Source organism: Rhinoderma darwinii, chromosome 10 (genome assembly GCF_050947455.1).
Source record: "Rhinoderma darwinii isolate aRhiDar2 chromosome 10, aRhiDar2.hap1, whole genome shotgun sequence".
NCBI classification, from domain to species: domain Eukaryota; kingdom Metazoa; phylum Chordata; class Amphibia; order Anura; family Rhinodermatidae; genus Rhinoderma; species Rhinoderma darwinii.
The window spans coordinates 95,213,286-95,237,406 of record NC_134696.1 but is presented as its reverse complement, the minus strand read 5'-3'; the positions used below and the strand labels follow the sequence as shown (position 1 = coordinate 95,237,406).

Below are 24,121 nucleotides of genomic sequence, written 5' to 3'. Positions count from 1 at the left end.
AACAGCCGTGTGAACGGCCCCATTGAAATACAAGCGTCCGTGTGTCGGACGTTGTTTTAACGGCCGTCACACGGACGTACACTAGGGTCATCTGAATTCGGCCTAATACTATACGTATACGAGCATGGTCCGTAAATGCGAAAAATAGGACACGTTCTATTTTTTGCGGCTCATGTCTACCGCCCGAACACACCCGTAAATATACGGGAAGGTGTCCATGGCTGATATAAAATGAATGTGTAAGTATTTTATTTGCAATTACGGACGCGTGCATGGGGCCTTTTTTTTGCCTCTGACACCATTTTTTACATTTTACTTCTAGTTTTCTATGTGCTGAATTTCCCCTCATACTATGTCATGGAAGACAGAGAAACGCCTTTGTAGCTGGATTGGACCTCTCCGGCCGCCGTAGACATTGTACGGCAGTTCCGTCTCCTTCCCCCCCTAGCTGCCCCCCTCCGTACATCAGTGTCTCTCCTCCTCCCCCCTGCACAAAGCATCCTGTGTCTACTCCCCCCAATGTCCATTGCCCTCCTGCCGCCCAGCTGACCCCCGCACACCCCTCTCCCTGCACCCAGGTGAGTATGAGCCGGGCCTGCACTCCTCCTCCTTCTTCTTCTCCTGGGCGACTCTCGCTCCGTTTAACCCCTTGGCTGCCGGGGAGGGTGCTATGCAGAACCACTGGCAATCACAGGGTTAAAAGTGCTGCATGCAGAGGACTCCCCCCGGCTGCAGCGCCGCTCCAGTGCTGGGAGTTTATGGCAGCGCAGATCCTGGGAGGTCCTGTCATTAATTCATTAATTGCATGCTTAATTAGCAAGTTTGCGGCGGGGTACGTAGTTAACTTGAGGATCGGGCAGGGACGGCGGCACGGTCGGATGCGAAAATGTCATAAAGTTGCATCGAAATGTCTCCCTTTGCTGCGCGGCGTTCGCGGTAGCGTTGATTTATTGCACTTTTAATGGGGGGCGATGACGCGCGATCACGGTCGGTTCTAGCGATGAGGCTGCAAGTAGCGCACTTTTAATGGGGGGCGATGACGCGGGATATTGCGCCGTCCTAGTCGGTTCTAATGATGGCGCCGCAAAATATAATATTCGGCTCCGTTCGCACCAGCGCCACATGTCCGTTTCCTCCGTTTTTAAAGGGAAATGTAACAACGTCCGGTTTCCTGACGGAACGGAGGACGTGATCCTGTAAGGTTTTCTGTGTTTTTTTTTTTTTTTTACGCAAAACGAGGCTTGTTTTACACGACTGTAATCCGGCTGCAACCCTGGGACGCTAAAATGGCGCATCGACCCCCATAAGGTTAGGACCATGTGGCGACTTTGGTCTCCCGTTGAAAGATGGCGGTGCGTACATCACAGCAATGTAAGTGAATGTGGCTGCGTTGCGAGCCACCAGTTGCTGCCACCGTTGCAAAAAAATCCAAACTTGATGCGTCTTTTGTGACTGTCATGTTGCGGCAACTTGTGCGTCGCAGTGCGGCCGCCTTCACTTACATTATTGCGATGGACGCTCGATCAAAGTCGCCAGGTAGCCCCAGCCTAACAGAAAAACACGAGAACCTGAGGGTACGGTGCCACTTAGCATCTGCCGCAAGCCCGGCTCACTTGCAAGGGCCAATGGGCACACGTATATGCCGGCACAATTGCGTGGGCATTGGCCACCGCATGCTTGATCCGGCCTCCGCTATCTAGGACCGTACCCTAAGGCGTCCTGCACATGACCATGTCTGTTTTGTGAACCGCAAAACACGGATCTTGGGGCTCAGGCACGCGACCGAAGTGGTGTGCACTGCCCGTGATTTGCGGCTCGGACGGCCGCGGAGTGTCACCCGCGGGCCGCCCGCAAATCACGGGCCGTGCAGATTCATTTCAATGAGTCTGGACTGCAAAATGCGGCCGTAATAAGACATGTACGTTCTTTTTGCCGTCCAGGCTCCCGGGCAATGCACGGACCTTGGAAGCCACGGCCATGTGAATGGGCCCATAGAAATGAATGGGACTGCAGACTTGCGGGTGAATTGCGGCCGCAAAAACACGTGCATGAGGCCTTAGTGGCTTCCGCGTGCTGTCCGTTTTTTTTTTTTTTTTGCCTACCCATACGCTAGAATGGGTGAGACGGACCGCAAACACCAACAAGAATAGGACCTGATCTATCATTTGCGGAATGGACGCACGGATCCGCAAAAAAAACGGTTAGGACATTGAAAAAAACAATGGTCGTGTGCCCTTAGAATGAGATGAGGATGGGGCGGACGGCAATGATGCAGGTAACTCGGGGGTCATTAGACCCACATTCCTGCCGGAATTTGCGGCCGTAACACCGGCCCGTGTTCCGCTTCGGTGAGACCGGCCTAATACTAAAATGTCATATTCCTAAATTTTTCTTGTAGTGATAAATATATATAAGACTAAAAAAAAGTGTGGGATTTGGGACGTGTCTATCAGAGGGTACATCAAGGAAAGGGGTCCGGAGTTGGGACTCCACCAATATTGTAATGGAATTGAGTCCTGGCATAGCCTTTAAAGGGTTTCCAACGTATGCCGACCCCCCCCCCCCCCCCTCAGAGCAGGGAATCACTGGTGAGAGGGGCTCCTGCTCTGGAGAACTTGGTGGATTAGACAGTCGCCGGATTCAGTAGGCGCCGGGTAATAATCCGTATTGATTATAGTGGCTGGAGCTAGTACCATACCAATGCATTGAGGGGTATTATAAGCGGAGCTCAATGTCAGGTGGCAGCTGCACAGGTGAACATCAGGATGCAACTTTTGCTATGGCACAGAAATAGTTACGTAGTCCTACCTTCAGGTAGTGGGGCGGATTTATTAATAATAGTCTAAAGATAGAGATGTAAGGGCTTATTCACACGAGCGTTGAATACGTCCGCTAAAAGAAGAGCCGTCACACGGACGCATGTATTTTAATGGGGTCGTTCACACGTGTGAAGGGTCCGTTGAACGATAGAATATGTCCTATTTTCTTCCGTTTTCACGGATCCCTTCATAGATTCAAGTCTATGGGGATCCGTGAAAACGGGTCCCACACGAGTAAAACTCGGACGAGGAAAACGACTGTTTTTCATGTCCGAGTTTCCCCACGTTCGTGTGAATAAGGCCTTCGGCTGAAGATGCGCCACGTTTTTTTAGCGATGCTGTTTAGATTTGGCGGGTGTTAGGCTCCCTTCCCTTTCGGGTGGTATGGTATACTTTAGACCAGTACTCTGCACCACAAAACTGGCGCAAGCGAGTGATAAGTCTGGCGCGTTTCACAACTTGACAAATTCACAGCTGTATTCTATGGGCTCTTGCACGTGACCAAGTGCCACTCGGGCCGTCTTTCACGGCATCCGAGTGGCACCCGATAGTTTTCACGGACCCATTCACTTCAGTGAGTGAATTGAGTCCGTGAAAACGGACCCGACTCTCCGATCTGTGGAAAGATTAGAACATGTCCGATCTTTCCACGGATTACGGATGGGACTCGGGCGACACACACAGTCGTGTTTAAGAATACGACCCGGCGCGGCGAGCATGGCGCAAATCAAGATCCTTTTTGGCGCACGCATTAATACATTTAGCTAACGATATATGCGGCAAGAAAATAGACGCACGAAACACCGGAACCGAGGCGCAAAAGCAATAATAAATCTGCCCCGGTGTCTCTTGTTCACTTTTATGGGGCTGTGTTGACATTTTTTACACATCGACTGGTCAGGAATGGCGCTGTTATAGCCCAAGGCGGTCTGGGCGTTTGTTTTCTGGATTTATATTAATTTGATGCGTCAATACATGTCATTTTACTAAGTTTTTTTTTCCTTCGAGCAGCAATTTGAGGAAATGTTCTTATAAGGGCGGTTTCACTCAGGTTTTTGGGAAAAACACGGATGTTTTGTGGCGTTTTCTTCTTGCTTGTTTGTTTTTTTGGTCAAAAATGCTGTCAGTGAAATATATATATGCACTACACGCAATGATTTTGTTTGTGGCGTTTTTTTGGCATTTTCGTGCGTTTTTCGTGTCAATGGCGCTTGGTGCACTAGGAGTGGCTTTTTTTTGGGGGTGTTTTAACCTATAGGCTTCTCTATAGGACTTGAAGAAGCCTGAAAACAACGTGTGTTACAAATGCAATAGAAAAAAATACCACAAAAAAACGCAATGAAAAATGCTGCAAATTGATGTTTTTGTTTTTTTTACAAGTGCGTGAGAAGGACGCCTAACAGCGTCTGGGAAAAACCGCATTGCAGTACCACACGTAAAAATCCGAATGACATCTCTTCCATTGTTTTGTATGCCGTGATGCATCCCTATTAAAATCAATAGGAGAAAAACAGCGCCATAATGCCTGAAAAACACATGAACGGTTTTATCCGCATTGTACGAATGGGATCTCTCGAAATCCTTTTTACTAGCCCGCTGCGTAAATTTCCACGACGGCCAAACTGGAAAAAAAAAATCAGTCATGTGTGAATAACTATATACTAGACTAAAACGCGTTTTTATTATTTTTTTTATGTGGGGGCTGTAAATGTTCTTATAGAAAATGGATGGAAAAAGGTGTACGGCCATGTTTCTTTTAATATTCCGTCGGTGTCAGTGAAAAATCGCCTCAAAATGGCCGCAACTAGAAAAAAATAACATGCTCTAAAATTAGCTAAATAAGCCACTATATAAAAAAAGCTGTGGGTGAGTGGAAAATCATATTTTCCCATTCGCTTACACCAACCATCTGGCCGCTGCAGCTTGTAGCAATAAAAAACACAATAAAAAAGAAAAACGCGTGGGGGAAGGAACATCGTATAAAAAGCCTGTGTAGGGACGGCTTCACAGGCAGCGTTTTTAGGAAAAACTGCACATTTTTTGTGGCGTTTTATGCTGGTTTTTTGCAGCAAAAAACACTGCGGCCTGTTGTCAATAGGGAAATATAAAATGCACTACAAAAATTGCGATTTATTTTTGCCCACTTCCGTTTTTTTTTTGTCAGAGTGCTATCCGGTTTTTTAACTGATAGCACCCTGACACATTTATTTCAATGGAGCCATGCGCACTTATGTTGTTTTAACGGAACCGTGCGGCCGTTCCCTCAAAAATAGGGCAGGTCCTATTCATGTCCGTTTTTGACGGAACAGTCTCGGCCTTTGCATTGATTTGGTCCGTGAAACAACGGACTGCACACGGAAGTCGTCCGTGATTCACGGAACTCATTAGCGGCCGTTCAACGGCACACGGAAGCGTGCATGAGTCTTTAGGTTGTTTTTGTGTGTCTGTTGCGTTTTTTTTTGTTTTTTTTCATTTTATTTAGTGCCGGTTTTTCCCATTAACCTCCTTAGGCTGGGTTCACACACCCTATTTACAGACGTAATTCGGGCGTTTTAGCCTCGAATTACATCCGAAAATACGGCTCCAAAGCGTCGGCAAACATCTGCCCATTCGTTTGAATGGGCTTTACGATGTACTGTGCCGACGGTCATTTTTTTTACGCGCCGCTGTCAAAGAAGTGCCTGTCACTTCTTGAGACGTAATTGGAGCCGTTTTCCATGGACTCCATGGAAAAACAGCTCCAATTACGTCCGTAATGGACGCTGCGAAAAACGCCTGCAAATGCCATTACGGCTGAAATTCAGGAGCTGTTTTCTCCTGAAAACAGCTCCGTAATTTCAGCCGTAACGGAGGCTGCCGTGTGAACATACCCTTAGGATATGTTCACACGCAAGCTCAAAAACGTCTGAAAATACAGAGCTGTTTTCAAGGAAAAACAGCTCCTGATTTTCAGACGTCGTTTAAGCCACTCGCGATTTTCGCAGCGTTTTTTTGCGGCCGTTTTCAATAGGGTTAATGAAAAACGGCCCAAGAAGTGACCTGCACTTCTTTTTCGGAACAGAACGCCGTATTGCACATTGAAATCAATGGGCAGATGTTTGGAGGCGTTCTGCTTCCGATTTTTCGGCCGTTCGGGCTTTTACGGCCATGTGAACATACCCTTAGGGTTATTTTCCTCTTCAAAAACCGCATGTTTCAATGTAAATGACTGTTTTTGCCATATTTTGTTGACGGTTTTTCTGACTAAATTAGGTGTTGCGAAGAGGAATTTTTGCATCACATGATCTTTTAATCACATGATTTGCAATGTGAAAAACGGCACCTAAAAAACGCAGGTAGTAAAACACACTAGTTGCCCAAAAATAACACCAGCAAAAACGGCATAAAAAAAAAAAACGCATGTACAATTTGCCCCCCAAAAAAATTTTCTAGGCTTTTTTGGGGCTGTTTTTCAAACCTCTGTTTTCGCCGATTTCAATACGTCAGCGGCAAAAATTCCCCAAAAATGTTTTGTGTGAACGTGGCCGTATACTGTTCCAAAGTGAGATCTGCAGCGCGTCCTCTACATATGCTGCCCGTAATGTCTAGTTTGCGAACTTCCTGCTCGCACTTTATTTGTTTTTCTAGCATTAAAACCATTGTTTTCTTATAGTCACGTGCCCCGCGTTGCCATGGCAGCCTTAGACGGGACTGAGCTCTCGCAGGGAATCCATTTTGACCTCTGGGACCTTTTAATTTTTTATTTTCAGAGCTACTCCGACAAAGTCTTCCATTTTGCAAGGAAATCTGCCAACAAAAGATGGAAAGAGCAACAGTTATGACTTCAGGGCCTAGGGGGTTAAAATGAGAGCGCAGTATTTTTGGCAGTGGAGCGGTTAATGGCTGTGGGGCGTTCTATGTGGTATTGTGTGGAAGCATTATTTTTATATTGCGGCTGTAAATTTTCCTCTCACGGCCTCAGCCTTTAGCTCCGCAGGACGAGCTGCCGCCACTCGCCTGGTTATTTTTGTGCTGCTAATAACATTTATTTCGGTCGCGTCCTTTCTTTTTTTCTTCTTGTTCTTTTACCTTTTTAAGATATATATTTTACATCAAACAACGATGTCTGCCGGGCCGGGATAATACGGAAATGTTATTTAAACCATGGTCGCTCCCTTTGAATTATAAGGCCCTGTTCACACGGCGTTTTTAAAACACGTCAAACGCATGATTTAAGCCTCCCATTGACATCAATGGAAAAAGTGCATTGTTGGTGCATACGACGCGTTTCTTTTTACGCAAGCGTTTTTAAAAGCGCGTTTAGTTAATAAAAGAAGCGCCAGGGCGACTCGGTGCCGCGTAACACGTGCCAAAACACGCCTAATTCCCATAGTCAATGGGAGTCCTAATTACGCGCCGATAGCACGCAAAAAACGAATAAATTTGAAAAAGCACTTTACAAAAACGCTAGCGTTTTTGACACGTTTACGCTCAGGTTTTTTTTGGCGTCGTGTGAACAAGGCCTTGGAAAACGATGTCGTGTATGGTACATAAAACAATGAACTGAAGAGGTTTTCGTGGCGGAGGTCGCAATAACTGGCATTTTCACGCTTTATAATGAGTCTCGTGTATTTCTAAGCATGAAACTGAATGGCGTACGTGAAGAAGGAAAAGCACGCCTCAGCGCTGTGTGCACACACTGCCTGTGCAGGAGAGCCAATGAGAGAGCTCCTTATTTGCAGCCAGCTGTGAGTAAGGAGCTCTTCCATTTTCAAGAAGCTGATTGGTCAGTTTTGGCGGGAAGCACAGCCTCTGCTGTGAGACTGGTTTGTGAACGCTGTGGTGTGGTCCAGGAAATATTTGCCTCAGGCCCCATGCACACGACCGTAAAAAAAACCTCTGTTTTTGCAGACCGCAATTGCGGTCCGCAAAAATGGACCCACCCACTTTCATTGAACGCGGACACCTTTCCGTAGCGCTACGGGTGGGTGTCCGTGCCGTAGAAATGTTCCGAAAATTATGGAACATGTCCGTTCTTTTGCATTTTGCGGGCCGTGCTCCCATACTTTGTACGGAAGCACGGCCCGAAAATGCGGGTGGCAGTCGGCGGCCGGCTGTGATTGCGGGTCTCATGCACACGACCGTATCCGCAAATACTGACCGTAAATACGGTTCTGTATTGCTTTATAGTCAGCAACGTACACACTTCTGCTGAATGGTATCCGCAAATACGGTCCATAGTGCATCCGTATATACGGATCTGCAAAAAGAGGCCTGGTTGATGCAAAATCCCCTTTGTGTTGCTTAGCAACACTTCTATATTTGCGGATGGCTATCCGTATTTGCGGACGCACCTCCATAGCCATCCGCAATTTTGGCTTCCCCTATAGACTTCTATGGAGGAGTCCGTGCCACAATTGCGGACTAAGGCCCCATGCACACGACCGTGCCCGCAATCACGGCCCGCGATTGCGGGCACGGCCGGCCGCCGACTGACAGCCGCATTTTCGGGCCGTGCTCCCATACAAAGTATGGGAGCACGGCCCGCAAAATGCGAAAGAACGGACATGTTCCATAATTCCCGGAACATTTCCACGGCACTGACACCCTTCCGTATTGCTACGGAAAGGTGTCAGTGTTCAATGAAAGTGAATGGCTCAGTTTTTGCGGACCGCAATTGCGGTCCGCAAAAACTGAGGTTTTTTACGGTCGTGTGCATGGGGCCTGAGTAAATACTGCAGTTTTTACGCAACGGAAAGTGGATGAGATAAAACAAATCTTATCCACACGCTGTGTAAATACGGAGCGTAAAAGAACGCTCAGAAATTGACTTGCGGTGCAGAATTTTATTCCGCAGCATGTCAATTGTATTTGCCTAAATGCTGCTTATTTGTTGCTGGTTTTCCGCATTGAGTTCAATGGGAGGTAAAACCCGCAACAAATAGAAGTTGTTGCGTTTTTTTTGCAGCGGGTTTGCAGCGATCCTGCCGCAAAAAACCGCAACTCAGAAAAAAATAATCTCATACTTACCCAGAAGTCTGTGTTCTTCCCTACAGCGCGGCCTCCTGGGATGACGTTTCAACCCATCCAATCACAGGCTGTAGCGGCGGTCACATGGGATGAAACATCATCCCAGGGGGCCGGCCTGGATGACGTCAGAGGGCCGGCCTCCAGGGATGACGCTACACCCATGTGACCGCCGCTGCAGCGGTCTCCTGGGATGAAACGTCATCCCAGAAGGCCGGCCTGCTAGCATGCCGGCTATGTTATGTTGTTTTCCGCAGCAGACATCCCGGGTAGAAAAACTGCACCTCAGTTTGGCGCACTTTTTCAATCGTAATTCCTTGCGGCGCACAGAGTGGATACACAGCGTATCCACCCTGTGTGAAGTCGGCCTTAGGGTAAGTCCAAACGGAGCGGCGTTATTGCGGGTAAAAGGGGAACTTTACCAGCAAAATCGTTAGGCTATGAAGGGTGTATTCATTAAAGGCCGCACGATTTTGCAGGTAAAGTGCCCTTTTACCCGCAATAATGAGCGGGCACTAACAGGCTATTTGACAGCCGAGTCAGGGCCACTCTGTTTGGACTTACCCTTATTGTGTTGACCTCGTCCGTTCGCACGGTCTACTGATCTAGTCCCTGAGTGACAGATATTTTCACCGTCGCATTCCAAGAGCAATAACTTTTTTCCGTCAATATGGCCATGTGCGGGCTTGTTTTTTGTTCGACAAGGTGTAGTTTTCATTGGTACTATTTTGGGGTACATTGGACTTTTATTTTTCATGGGGGGGGGGTGGCGGTGAAAAAAAAAAAGGAATTTTGCAGTTTTTTTTTTTTTTTGTACGCTGTTTACGAGTCGTTACGAACACGGCGCTACCATAGATGTGTCATTTTTTTTTACACTTTTTTTTAAAAAGTGTTTATTCTATTCTTAGGGTCTGTTCACACGACCTATTTTCAGGCGTTTGCCATGATTTTATCTTCAGCAGCTGTCACAGATTTGCTTACTTGAAACGGTATCTGGTAATAATGTTCACACGCAGTGTTGTCAGACGTAATTCGGGCATTTTACGCCTCGAGTTACGCCTGAAAAAACGGCTCCATTACGCCGGCAAACATCCGCCCGTCGCTTGCAATGGGTTTTACGATGTTCTGTTCCCACGAGCCTGTCGCTGTCAAAATTCGGCGCGTAAAAAGACGGCTCGTCAAAAGAAGCGCAGGACACTTCTTGGGCCGTTTTTTGAGCCGTTTTTTTCATAGACTATTGAAAACAGCTCGAAAAACGCAAGTTTCTCAAAGAACGTCTGAAAATCGGAAGCTGTTTTCCCTTGAAAACAGCTCCGTATTTTCAGACGTATTTTGTTAATCGTGTGAACAGAGCCTTACTGTTCTTTACTTCACTTGTGACAGATATATCCGCTGCTTGTCGTTAAGGCTGGGTTCACACCTGTGTTCTGGTTTTCGTTGTTCTGCTCCGGTAGAGGAGCAGAACAACGACAGAAACAACTGGTGCCCGATGGAACCCATTGAATTTAATGGGTTCTGACGCGGTGTCCATTGTTTTACTGGAAACAATAGCGCAGCATGTATAGTTTCCTGATATTTTCGGCCAGATCTGTGATCCCTAATGGATCCTCCAACTCAGATGTGATCAGGCCCTATTTACGCATGGATTATCAGTTATAATAATGATCTCATATCCCTACATATTATCCAAATTACTGCAATTCCTCTATGGCTAAAAAACACATTTTTTACTCTGCTGCAAAATATTCAGTGCGACCTCTGGTTCATAGTACAATAAAGTTTTATTGTTTTGAAAAAAAAAAATGACCTGATGTTATAGTGTTACTCATAACAAGCAATCAGATACCTGCTTTCATTTTGTAACTTCTGGTACAAAAATGAAACCAGATCTCCGATTGGTTGCTATGAGCATCACTCTCCATAGAGTGCAGCTCTGGAGTATAGTACAGGCTGTAAGACAGGAGCGGTATAAAATGTCATGTATTTACAAAGTGACTTAACATCGCTGAAAGGAGAATATGCCATAATAGGAAAACCCCTTTAAAAATCCTTAATTGGCTATGTACACCTTTTTGAAGTTTTTTTTTTTATTTATTTATTTTTTATATAAAAATATCTATCAGTGTGTTTGAGGCAACTTTCAAATTAGTTTTTATTAAAAGTTATTTTTACTTTTTGAGATACAGCCGCTTTGTATCCTGTATACAGAGCAGCTGTATCTAGCGCTGAAACTGAACCCGTCTGTCCCGCTGACCTGACGGGTACAGGACTCCGCGAACGATACAGCTGCTCTATATACAGGATACAAAGCAGCTGTATCTCAAAAAGTAAATATAATTTTTAATGAAAACTAATTTGAAAGTTGCCTCAAACACACTGATAGATATTTTTTATAAAATAAAAATAATCATTTTCAAGGGTGTGCATGGCCTATAAACATGGCTTCTCGCACGCCAGGTGTATGAAAAATATTCCGGTCAGTTCTGGATTTGTAACTAGGTTTAATCCATCATTAGTTCTGTCAGTAATGTAACAAAATTGCATAAATCGAAACCTGAGAACCAAAAATTTTGGTCTGTAGAAAACGCCAGTTATAGGGATATTCTATAGAAAATGTTTAATTGCAAACACATGCTCTCAATCTTTGATCCCGCTACTCAAATGTGGCTTTAATTCAATCTGAAGTCTGTTTGTTTCCCTTTTAAATCTGTTCTGTATCCAAGAGATGTAATTTAAAATGAATGGAAGGAGACATGGCGATTACTAACATCAGTGTATATATATACATACATGTGAGAAGCCTTCATTCTTGATCTCCACTATAATATTAATGGCCTATCCATAGGTTAGGCCATTAATCTCTGATCGGCGTGGGTCTGAGTCCTGACCGCCAATCGGCTGCATGAAGGGGCTGTAGCGCAACCTCCCCTTCATTGTTAACCCAGACAAAGCACCGTAAATTTGCTTTTGTGTGTTCCTGGTACTAAAGGTCACTCGCAATTACTCAAATGGGACTGAGCTGCAGTACCAGGCACAGCCACAACCAATGTATGGCACTGTGAGTGATCACCGCTCCAAATATGCTGCATCCCTTCACACAGCCATAGAGTTAAAAAATAAAATCCCGGTGTCTCCTTCCGCCACTAGGTGGAGCTTAGTGACGACAGATTCATTGAGTTCAATGGGAACGGTCTTCATTGAGCTCCCCCTAGTGGCAACTGCTGACAAATGTTGCTGTTTAACGTTAGTCCTTGGGTTGTCCTCTTCTTCTTCAAGTTAATACTTTTATTCAGCCGTTTCTTGACAGTTTTGGTAGCAGGCAGTATGGCCACTATTGCCTTTTCCTGAGGGGTTATCGCCTAGATTTTGCCAGACTCCCGAATGCCAAAATCTGCCTAGCTCAGGAAAGTTTTAGTGCGGTCATGTATTTCTGCATATCAAAGTAGATTTGGCATTTGGGGGTCTAGAAAAGCTGTGTGACAACTCCTATGGAAGTTATAACGGTGAAAATATTAATTGTCACTCCGCTTATTTAAAACCCATTTATATATACCCTATTAGGGGAATTCGGAGTTAATAGAGGGGGGTCCTCTGTTCAGAATCCTCATTTCTTGAGTGGTTACATAGAGGGTCTCCTGCTCTGGGGGACATGTCCAGACAACACATTGACAGGATTGGGCACGGTGTAATGCTTAATTTCCACTGTGGTGGCGCTGCAGGGAAATTGAACACTTACTGCCCGATTTCCCCACAGATCACAGCTGATCACAGGGGATCCCAGCAGAGGGACACTTTAACGTTCTCTAACAAATAGGGATTGTCTGACAGAAGGCGAGGGCCTGTTTTTTGGGTTTGTTTTTTTTATATGTTTTTATTTAGAGATACATTTTTAATATGTGTTGTTTTTATTCGTCTCCAGATGTCCAAACCGGATGTTTTATCAATAATGGAAAATGCAGAAGAGCCCTTTGGTCAAGAGAACAATCAGGCCAGGGCAAGTCGAGTGGAAAGTAAGGCGAAAACTATTACGTTATGGAAGAAAACATTGCTAGAATAAGGCCGGACGCAATACTAAGAGTCCTAATTAAGATCTCATTGTTTAAAGTGTAACTAAACTTTTAAAAAACTTGACATAGTGACATGTCAGAAGTCTTGATCACGGTCCGCGATCACGGGCACGGCCGGCTGCGGACAGTCATCCGCATTTTCGGCCCGTGCTCCCGTACAAAGTATAGGAGCACGGTCCGTAAAAAGCAAAAGATAGGACATGTCTTATCTTTTTCGGAGGCTTTCTACGGCCCGGACAACTTCCCGTAAATGTACGGCAAGGTGTCCGTGGTCAATAGGAGTGAATTGGACGACTTCTATGGTCGTGAGCATGAGGCCTAAGCCAAAGGAAATAGAGAGATTTTTTTTTAGGGACTACTCACTGTACATTTTAGAGGCTGAGTACAGTCCTGCGATGCTTGAAGAGTACTTGATCAGATCTCTTTCCATGTTCTCTATAATATAAAAAGGATACTCTTGAAGAGTGCAGATAGCTCTCAGGCGCACAAGGGGGAATACGCGGCCAGGGTCAGATGGTTTGCCCTTTGAAACCTACAAGAGATTTGGGGTTATTCCTTTGCCCGCTTTGTTGAGAATTATAGACCATGCAAAAGGGAGCAGGCATGCTTCCGAGGCCATTCTAATACTAAAAAAAAAAGGAAAAGGATCCCCTGGACGTGGATCCGAACCGGCCATATTTACATATTGATCACCGACGCCTAACTTTTTGCCAAGGTTCTTGCCGATAGGTTAACTAAATTGGTCCCGGAGAACGGTTTCATACCTGGCAGGTCAGCTAAATGTATTCTAGGTAGTTTTTGGGCAATATGCAAATAAAACCCAGACGGACTGACGTTCTTTTTCTAGTTTTTTTTTTTTGGGAGTGAACGGGACAGTCTATATTCCTCCCCTTGCAAAATACTGAAATAGAAATTCTAAATCAATTAAGAAGTGCAAGGATCAGTATTTAAATACATTTCAAGCTTTGGAATGGAACAATTTGTAGGTAGAGTCACCGATGCGTTCCCATCGATAGATGCTGGAGATGATTGAATAGGATAATGGAACGAGTGGGTTCATTTGTTTTTTCCCCACTGTAGTATAGTATTAAGAGTAACTACACTTTTAAAAAGCTTTTGATATGTCATAGAGACATACCAGAAGTTTTGATGGGAGAGGGTCCGGGAGCGGAGACCCTCACCAATGCTGAAACAAAGGTGCAGAGGCTCCCTGCATCTTCAGCTGTGATCAGCGCTCCATGTCAGGCTGAGGCCGGGCTCAGATAGAACGAAGTAGTTGAGAAAACCGCAAACTTTTTGAATGAATTTCTTTTATTGTGCCCATCGTCATCGTACGAAAATATAGAAGCGACGTTTCGACCCGTAACAGTGGTTGCGTCTTTTTCTAGAAGCTTGAAAAAGATCCAAGTACTATAAAGGGTTGAAACTTTTTTTGTATGATGATGATGGGCACAATAAAAGAAAAAACCGCAAACCGCGCAATATAAGATTTTTAAGACAACCCGTTCAATGGAAAAGCGTAGTCTACTGCGTTATTCCATACCTAAGGAAAAGAAGTATACCGAAAAATAAGCCAAATGGAGACCAAAAAAAATGTCAGACACTTCTGTGACAATCTGGTTGTTAGGGATACACTGCCTAACAACCAAATTTTTTTCAAATAGGGTTGTCGGGAAACTTGTCCCTAGCAACCTGCCTAAGATGACTTGGATCTTCAGCTCACACTCTTTTGGCCTCCATTGGGCTAATGGAGCCCTATGGACATGTTTACATCAGGAGGTTTCCTGGCGTACACGCTGAACATAGTGATCAGATATTCTGGATTATCGGATGCTGAATTAAAGGAATTTAATCGTAGAAGTTTGTCTTGAAAACGTTGCTGGTCTTTATTGCTTTTTATTACACTTAGATTTTTATGATATTAGTTTTGTCTGCTGACGAACCATTTATCACTACAGTCTCGCTATATATTTTTTTGTTCACTGTATGTTTTTACAGTAAGTTTCTATTTTGCTTATTAATTCTTGGGGTTCTTAGTTTCAGAGTGCTGGACCAGTGGAACAACAGAAGAACCCAGATCATTTGCTCCTCTGGTTGGAAAGCTGCCGGAAGAACAGACAACTGCACAAAACTCCCAAAGCGCTCTCATCGTCAGTGAAATTGATAACACCGACAACAGTTGGCGAGAAAAAAATATCCATCCCATGATGCCGACTGAATCGGTGTGCCAGTCAGGCAGCGGCACAGTTGAATATAGTTTTCCAGCAGGGCAAAGCTCACCATCAACATTGCCTCTCCTGGAGAAGGGAAGACACAGAGAAGAAGACATCGTGGACCAAGGAGCTGGTGGTACCAAGATATCCGGTCCCGCTGAGGACACTTCAGCACAGCCAGCGTTACACGGGGTCACTCCAATGCCAACCAACTTTGGCAAACTCGAGAAAGATAATATAGTGATTTGTAGACCACACGGGTGGTCTAATGTTGGCCAACAATCTAAAACTATGGATACGAACAGAAGAAAAGATTCCAGCTCTACAGAACAGCCAAACCAGAGGTTCTGGGGTCTGTTTCAATGCTCATTCTGTAATTTTGTCTTTCAAGATCTCTCGGAACTTCTGCAGCATCAAGAATCACACAACCAAGATAAATTCCAAGGTATTGGGAATGAACAGGCACGTCCAGAACAGCAACCACAACCGCAGTCACCAGTCTTGGAATGGAGAAGATACCGCTGTATAGTGTGCGATAAGACCTTCTGCAAACAGTCTTCACTGGTAACACATCTGCGTATACACACCGGCGAAAAACCGTTCTCTTGTCACGTATGTAGGAGAAAATTTAACCAGCGTACCAGTCTGACGGTCCACCTACGAACTCATACTGGAGAAGCCCCGTTCCCTTGCAACAAGTGTAACCGGAGCTTCCGACAACAGTCTAACCTTACCCACCATATGAAGAGTCATCAAAGATCGGAGGAATTCGATGGAGTCGATTGGAGCGAAGAGAACACCGCCCCAGGTATTCCTTTCATGTATCTCATATCCGAAGGGGATGAATCCAGCAGCGAAGTTTGGGGCAGCAAAGTCCCGTTCGTTAAAGGTGACAAGGGAGAAGATCCGGGATCCTGTAAAAGACCCTATGTCTGTGGTCACTGTTTTAAGCGATTTACTCATCAGTCCAACCTCATGGTTCACCAGCGCATTCACACCGGCGATCGATCGTATCGTTGCCAAGAGTGCGGCAAGCATTTCACCAGAAGGACCAGCCTGATGGTTCACTTGAGAGGTCACACCGGAGAGATGCCGTACTCTTGCCTTCAGTGTGGGAAGAGCTTTCGCCAACAGTCCAATCTCCTCTACCACATGAAAAGCCATTCTTTGCCAGTTGAACCAAAAGCCAATGTGAGCACAGAAAATGAACAGGCCGTAAAGATGTCTGGGCAGCTGATTGGACCTTCTGGTCAATATGTTGAGCGAGATAGCCCACAGATGATAAATATTGGCGGAGGGCGAATTGAAGAAAGCCAGGTTAGGGCTTACCAATGTACCCAGTGCTCCAAATGGTTTCCTAGCTCCCATAGCCTCCAGTTGCATCAAAAGCTTCACTTAGAGCAGTCCAATGCCATTATGCATTGTAGAGAAATCCAGGTCTCCTACCCCATTAATAGAGGCCTTCCACATACATACCAGGAGAACATGCTGTCTCCTCGTCAGGAACATGACGGCTATCCTCCACAACATTTTAAGCTACCGGTACGATCTGAAGGTAACAACGTGTCTGGGATGCTGAATAGTCTTGAGTCAAACCTAATCCCTCAGCCGGGACAGAGCATTTCCTTTCAAAGAGTTGGAAGTCAATCAGGAGAAGGAGGACCTCCAAAGGGTCCTTTCCATGTTCTCGGAAGGGGAAGACCAAGAAAAATTACTTGGTTAGGACAAGGACCTGCAGGGAGCTCCATGGCAGGGAAAGCTATACATAAGTGTTGGAAATGTCCAAGGCACTTCAATAATAAGTCCAACTTAATCGTCCACTTGCGCATACACACGGGAGAGAAGCCTTTCCAGTGTTGGCTTTGCGAGAAGAGATTCAGACAGCAGTCAAACTTGATCCAACATCTCAAGAACCACGAGGACGTTCTTGGGGATGAACTCATCACTCGTCCACGGAAGCATGGAAATAAAGAACAACAAAATGGAAAAGGTCTTCAAACTATTGGAATGACTCAGTCCCCCAATACTGTCCAGGTTCGGTCAGGTTTTCTTCCCTTTGACGGAAACCAGATGCAACACAATAGGCAGATGTTTCAGGGACCTCAGACTATCCATCTTGGCGATCTTGCCTCCGGTAGCGAGTGCGTTACCGATCATTTAGACGTAAATGGCACCCAGTCGTCGTCGTCATCGGCTGAAGATGCGTACAAGTGCGGCAGCTGCTTTAAGACATTTAATCAGAAATCCAACCTCTTGGTCCATGAACGTATTCACTCAGGAGATAAGACCTATCGCTGCCTTGAGTGCGGCAAACAGTTCAGTCAGCGCACCAGTCTGATGGTGCACTTGAGGACTCATACCGGTGAGATGCCGTATTCTTGTTTGCAGTGTCGGAGACGTTTTCGACAGCAATCCAACTTACTTTATCATATAAAGACAAACACTGTTGAAGGGCAGCTGAACTGTACCGCGGAGAGCTTGCCAAACTCTCCGTTGCTTCCTAGATTAGACGCAGGGATTGAACCCAGCATGAGCTCCGATATGGAGGCTTCCCCCGGTCAAGCCCATTCTTGGGTCCACCTGGAAACCAATACTAAGACCGAAACTGCATCGGTTTCACCGCATGATGGACCCAAGGGAGAGTACCACTGTCCTGCCTGTGACAAAACATTTACTCACCAGTCCAACTTGTTAGTCCACCAACGAATCCACTCCGGTGAGCGGACATACCACTGCCACGAGTGCAACCGTCAGTTCAGTCAACGCACCAGTCTGATGATCCACTTACGCACTCATACCGGAGAGATGCCATACTCGTGCCAATGCTGTGGCAAACGTTTTCGCCAACAATCGAACCTGTTGTATCATTTGAAGAGTCACATAGGGCAGGGGATTATCGTCGATGCTAGTCAAAGTGCCGAGTACGCAACACCCCGAGCCAGGGGCCGTCCTCGTAAAACTGAGTCGGGCGACGAAGCGAAGGAAAAACGAATAATTCCCAGAGGCAAGCGTACGTACAAGTGTACTGAATGCCCAAGACGTTATAATCTCATGTCTAATCTGGTGGCACACCAGAAGTCTCATGACCTTCAGCCTCTGTACAGCTGCTTGGAGTGTGGAGATAGCTTCCTCCACCAAGGGTATCTCGCGGTTCACAAAAAGCAGCACTCCAAGGTCACCCCTCATCATCATGGTGTACAGTTCTGTTGGAGACCAAACCAAGAGTTGATGGACACCAGAAATACAGGTACGGAAGAGGAAAGGAATGCTGTATACACACCGCATGAAAAATAATCACTCGGAAGTCAAGTGATGAGTCCAGTTCAATGGAATTGGGTAGAATGTTGGTCACGATTAAGGTCTCCAGACGGCCTTATTTAAGTATGGAACTTGATATCTGTGCATTTCTGGTAGTACCTGAAATTTTGAGATTGGCGATTAGTCAACTGCTTCACGAGGTGGGCTTTACTTCTGATATATTATCACGATGGTAGACTGTTTTTGTAGAATTACAAATGCTTTATGGAAAAAAAAAATCCTAAGAAGACCTGACCTGGTAACAAAAAAAAATATTGGTGATACCGGTTCTCCAGAGAGTCCTCAGTGCTCCGCCACTGACAATCGTAACATTGAATTATTATAGGATGAATATATGGCGACACCATTGAACTTTCAAATACTAGACGTTAAAGGGGTTGTCCAGGATTCGAAAACCATGACTGCCTTCTCCCAAAAACAGCGCCACTCCTGTCCATGGGTTGTCTGGTATTGCAGTTGGCTACATTGAAGGGAATAGGGCTGAGCTGCAATACCCCCACACAACCTGTGGAGAGGGGGGGGCGCTGTTTTTTGGAAGAAATCGGCCGTGTTTTTCTCATTCTGGACAATAACCATAAGCCTTTCGAAATGACATGGGAAGCACTTATCTATATTTGACTAGATAACCACTGAGTGGAATATAACTCACTTAGACGCAGGTACTGTCTACATCCATGTGCACCAGAATCTACCATTTTGTGGGCTGTACCATTATTATTTTTTTTCATTTGGATTCTTGTGTGAGGCATGGAAAATTGGTTTGGCCCATACAATGGCTGCTACATGGATGGTTGGTACTTTTGACCAATTTACCTGCGTCCATCTTTGTGGCAGAATATATATTTGAGAGAAAATTACCCTTTTACGTGGTATTTATTTTTATATCGCTGTCTTGTTTTCTGGAATGAAAACATCTGGAAATGATATAGTAGGTGTTGCATTCCTTTAGTATCACAGGGATACGTCGGCAGCTATCTCTATAGCATTGCAGGTTGCCTATTATATAATCGTACTCTAAGTTATGTACGCGTGCCGTGTAAATACAAGCCTTTTTTTTTTATTTATGCATTTATTATATATGAGTTTTGAGTTTATGCATTTATATAGGAGCCAGTTTTTATGTTGCTTATTTCCTCTGTGTCCGACCTCGGATTCCTAACCACGGTCCAAACCATAATGCGCTGGTCTAAAAAATAAAATATAGAAGGCTCAGCCGCTGGCAAACGCATGCTCTGCCTATCCCAAATGAACAAGCCTTGTGAGATATGACCATGTTTGAAGACTTACGGCATCTTCTACTATAAAATTTATGTATCATTCCTGTCTTAAAGTGCACCTACCATTAATTTTTTTATTTTTCTTTAGGTAAGAATTCAGCAGTATACATTATTTGTAGCATTTTCCCACATTCTTCAAAAGGCTCTGGTGCTTTGTATATTTAGCACATAACATTTACGTAAAAAAAAAAAATGTGCCGGTTGTCACCACTAGGGGGCGATCTGTGTATAGCTGTGCATGGATCCTTTTGACTTGAATAGGGGCCACATTGATTGATTAAGCCACTAGTGGCAGCAAGCAGTTGAAAGTTATAACTGTGAGGGAAAAGACTTATCGGAGAACACCATTACAAAAATGAACGGTACTGGCCCTTTAAGACACTGAGGAGAACGGTAAAAACCAAAAAGGACAGCAAAGTAGAGCTGTAGCAATTATTGGGGCACCAATTGAGGGTTCAGTGTAAGGTTGTCACAGTCCCACCCTTTTTACTAGCAGTACTGAATAGAAATATGCTAATTTAAAGTGAAAGTTCGCTTTCATATTTATTGAAACTTGGCAGCTGTTTAGATCTCTGGAGTTGAAAGCTGAGGTACGCTATGGACAGCCTCTTTGTTATAAGGATCCCCCTACAATAAGCTGATCACAATGAGTGTGTCTGATACTGAGACCCCTAGTGATCAATTGTAATCGGCTGGATAACCTGGAAAATCAGTGTTCATTTCCCCTGCAGCACCCCAACAGGAGAAAATAAGCATTACACCATAAAATCAACGGCCTGTCTGTGTTATGGCCAGATACCCCGTATCCTAGACGATGGATACAGCAAATGTATAATAATTTATGAGCTTATTATATTCCTCCAAACCAAGACTTCAACTTTTGGCTGGAGATGACTTGGAATCAGTCACTTTACTAAGGTTCAAACTACAGGAGCGTTTTCTCGGTAGTGCGGTTATTATAGAAATGGCCTGTTTTTCGAACCTTATCCCTGAAAATACCTTGTTGCATTTGTGGACTGTTACGAAAATCCATTCTGCCCCGAAATTGATAAAGGCACACTTGTTTTCTATGTTCCTTCACATCATTGACCACATAAGTGCTTCCCATTTCAACAGTATTATTATGACTATTACTCATTTATCTGGTCTATTATGACCGTGTACCTATTGTCTACAGATGGTTTAGGCAGCCATTGCCTTGTCCCCTCAATTCACAAGAAATCCGTGACGTCGTTTTCGTCCCCGTGACGTCACTAGATGCTGTCGGAGTGACAGCGCCAAATGTCGGTTTCAGCAACATGGCTTCCTCCTAGGTTTATAGATGATGGTTAAATCACAGGCCCGCCGAGGGAGAACACATTTTCATATTTGTTGGGACGTTACATGAGTGCGTTATATGGCTCATATATATTTTTACTAATAAGTAGTGTACATATGACTTCTCTAACCCGTTTGCCTTTAAATGGCAAAAAAGCCGCATTAATCGAACGTATTAGGGAGGAAGAATCCATATTTTTTTTTTGCCAAAGGCGAGAAGCACTATTTGCGCTTGCCTCATTTTGTCTCTTTGCACTTATTATAGCAGTCCGATGGAGTCACGTGATGATTTGCAGACTTGGGCCTTATTGCCCATAGCAACAAGGTGGAGTTCAGCCGTCTTAACAGGACTGGTAAAATGAATCTCATTTGCATACACCATTTAACAGTTCACATAGATATAATCTATATAAAAAAAAATTTGTCACTTTTTAAATACATCACTTGTACTCATCCTGCGCTACAGCCTGTATTATACTCCAGAGCTGCACTCATTATTCCGCTGCTTTCTACTGGAAACTATCCGCAAACTTCTCAAATACACCCCTAACAGCTTAGAGCCCCCCTTCAGATCACTTTATTGCTTTACGTTTATCGTGTGCGTCAGGAATGCTCCCGACATACACAATAAACATGTTCACAGGGCTCCATTATCCAGAGACCAAAAGTGTTTTTTTTCTTTTGCTTCGGGCTGGTATACATCGGTATACCTTTGTTTTGAAGGATGGAATAGTGTAGTAGACTATGCTATTCCATTCCGAGGGATCCCCCAGAAAAAACATATACCACACCACATATGTTTTTTTAACATGGAAGCCTACTGGTGATGGATGCCACTGCATGGCATCCGTCACAGGTATACGTTATGTCAGGAGCTTCCCAATGCCGGATTTCCCGGACCGAGCATTGGAAACGCTTTTCCCATGGACTTTGGCCCTGGGGTAGCTTCTGACCTCACTGTCCATATATGGACAGTGATGTCAGAGGGTTCTCCAGGGCAGAAATCCCCGACCAGAGCGTGGCCGATGCTCTGGTTGGGAACATATTTGGACAGTGACGTCAGGAACAGTGCCGGGGTCCCCAGACAGAGCACTAGTAGATGCTTTGCCTGCAGACTCCGGCTCTGGGGAAAGCTCCTGGCGTCACCGTCCATACATGGCGTACTTAGGGGTATACTAAGGGCCATTATCTGGACAACGTAGTCACTCTATGCCATACAATAGTATACGTTTTGGCCTTTTTTCTGAGGTATACGTCAGAAGTATTCCCGACGTATACATCTGACAAAAGCCAAAACGCGTTGTGAATGAGGCCTTTGCTGAGCTCCATAACGCTGGAGGATGATTTTTTATTTTTTTTTCCTTGCCCTACATCTGATTACCGTACAGTTCTTGGTGTAAAGACGACACTTCTCAGAATACAAATCACCAGATCAAGCTCTGCAAATACTGAACAAGCAGGGAATGCTAGGAGATTTCAGCTCCAAAACCTGCAGAATTGTGAATGCTGCTCTGGAGTATAATACAGGATGTAACTCTAGTTCGGTACAAGTTGAGTAATGTATTTCCGAATTGGTTTAACGTTTTACGTACGTTAATTCTAGATCTAAACTTGAATGAAAAAGTATTCAAATCCGGATATCTTCTTTATATGCGTTAGATAGCGGTCCGCTAAATCAGCCCTGATGCTACCAGTTACTTGTATATCAAGCATAATTGAATCTGCATGTTTATTAGAGCAGCGGCTTGCCAGCTCTAGCACCCCTTATCTACTGGGTAACCATAGCACTAGACAAAAATCTATCCTGGCTAACGTATGTTTCTCCCAGTTGCAGCCCTCAGATTGGGGTTTACAGATCTCGCCCCAAAAAAAACTAATCAATATCCATGTAATGCCCATAATAGGATAGAGGTTGCCAAATGAGTCACTTATCTCATGGGGGGGGAAACACAGACTCAGGGTAGTACCCAGCCTTGTGTTCCGACATTGAGGGGCAGTCCGGCTGTCTCCATTTATCTAACATTATATTGGATGCATTAATGATACATTCTGCACCATATTTATTAAGCACAATGTTTGCACCCATGTGCATCACGCTCCAAAATTCGAACATTCTGTGAACTAATTTGCATAAATAATTCCCCCGATTTACAGCACCTTTCACATCGACCTCTCAGACGCCAATGTGTCGCTGTATATGGGACAGACACTATGGAGCAGCATTACATTCTTTTCTGCACAACTAATGAGATGAATGACCCATTTTATGTGGACGGTCTCCGAGCTGGATACTATATTAAAATTCAGAAAGTCACATAGAATTATTATTAGGAACTGAATGAACACTTGGTAACCTCTGTTATGAATAAAGCAGCTATAACCAACATAGACTGAGGGGAAATATCTCTTCTTCTAAAATTTTACTTTTAAGCAATGACCTATTTTGATATATGTGCCAATGTTTAATCCCTAGAGAGCACTCATTATAAAGTCTCATATTTTTTGTAAATGGGTTATTTACACACAAAAAAAAATGTTCTATCTTTCAATCAGTGGATTTAAATAGTGCAGTGTTCATATTGACCACTAGAGGTCAGCGTAAGGAGCTGGTAAAGAAAGGTCTCTTTTTACAGTGTGCTGTGAAACTGAATTATTGTTACTAGTGGGCACTGGAGTATTGGCAGAATTCTGGTTCTATTTGTACTGCCTGAGCCAAGATAAGCAGCTTTCACACTGTCACAGGGAGATATGTTAGACTTCATTTTCTCAGCCAAGTAAGGGGTATTACAGAAGTGCACAATATAAGCAGGCACTCCCCATTCCTGAAGATTCAAGCTTTATTAATCATTGTCCTCTATCAAAAGGGTTTTCCACCTATGTTCACAAAAATCTGATCAGTATGACTTGGTTTTAGTACTACCAAGAGCTTTTGTCATTACCTCTCTGCCAATTTGGCCCCCTAACTTAAGACCTAAGACAGACTGGTTGCTAGGGATGTGCTGCCTGACAACCCATATAAGAGGCTGTGGTTGCTATGTACTGTATCCCTAGCAACCAGTCCGTTACAAATGCCTCAGCTGTGCAGGTCGAAGCTGAATTCTCCC

The 24,121-nt window shown here is 44.6% G+C and overlaps 1 protein-coding gene across 1 annotated transcript; it reads left to right on the top strand.

Annotated features, from left to right (window-relative positions):
• The first annotated feature begins 472 nt into the window (after positions 1–472).
• Positions 473–19,746, top strand: LOC142662243 (uncharacterized). Its single transcript, XM_075840363.1, has 3 exons — positions 473–578; positions 12,745–12,835; positions 14,930–19,746. The coding sequence occupies exons 2-3, from the start codon at positions 12,745–12,747 to the stop codon at positions 18,397–18,399; spliced, it is 3,561 nt and encodes a 1,186-aa protein (XP_075696478.1). The 5' UTR covers positions 473–578; the 3' UTR covers positions 18,400–19,746.
• Positions 19,747–24,121: the final 4,375 nt, after the last annotated feature.

What these genes read in the sequence shown, in the direction of transcription:
- LOC142662243 (XM_075840363.1), top strand. Translation starts at nt 12,745, where the DNA reads ATGTCCAAACCGGATGTTTTATCAATAATGGAAAATGCAGAAGAGCCC. An exon ending in CAGGGCAAGTCGAGTGGAAA is followed by an intron (nt 12,836 to 14,929) that starts GTAAGGCGAAAA and finishes TGGGGTTCTTAG; the next exon opens with TTTCAGAGTGCTGGACCAGT.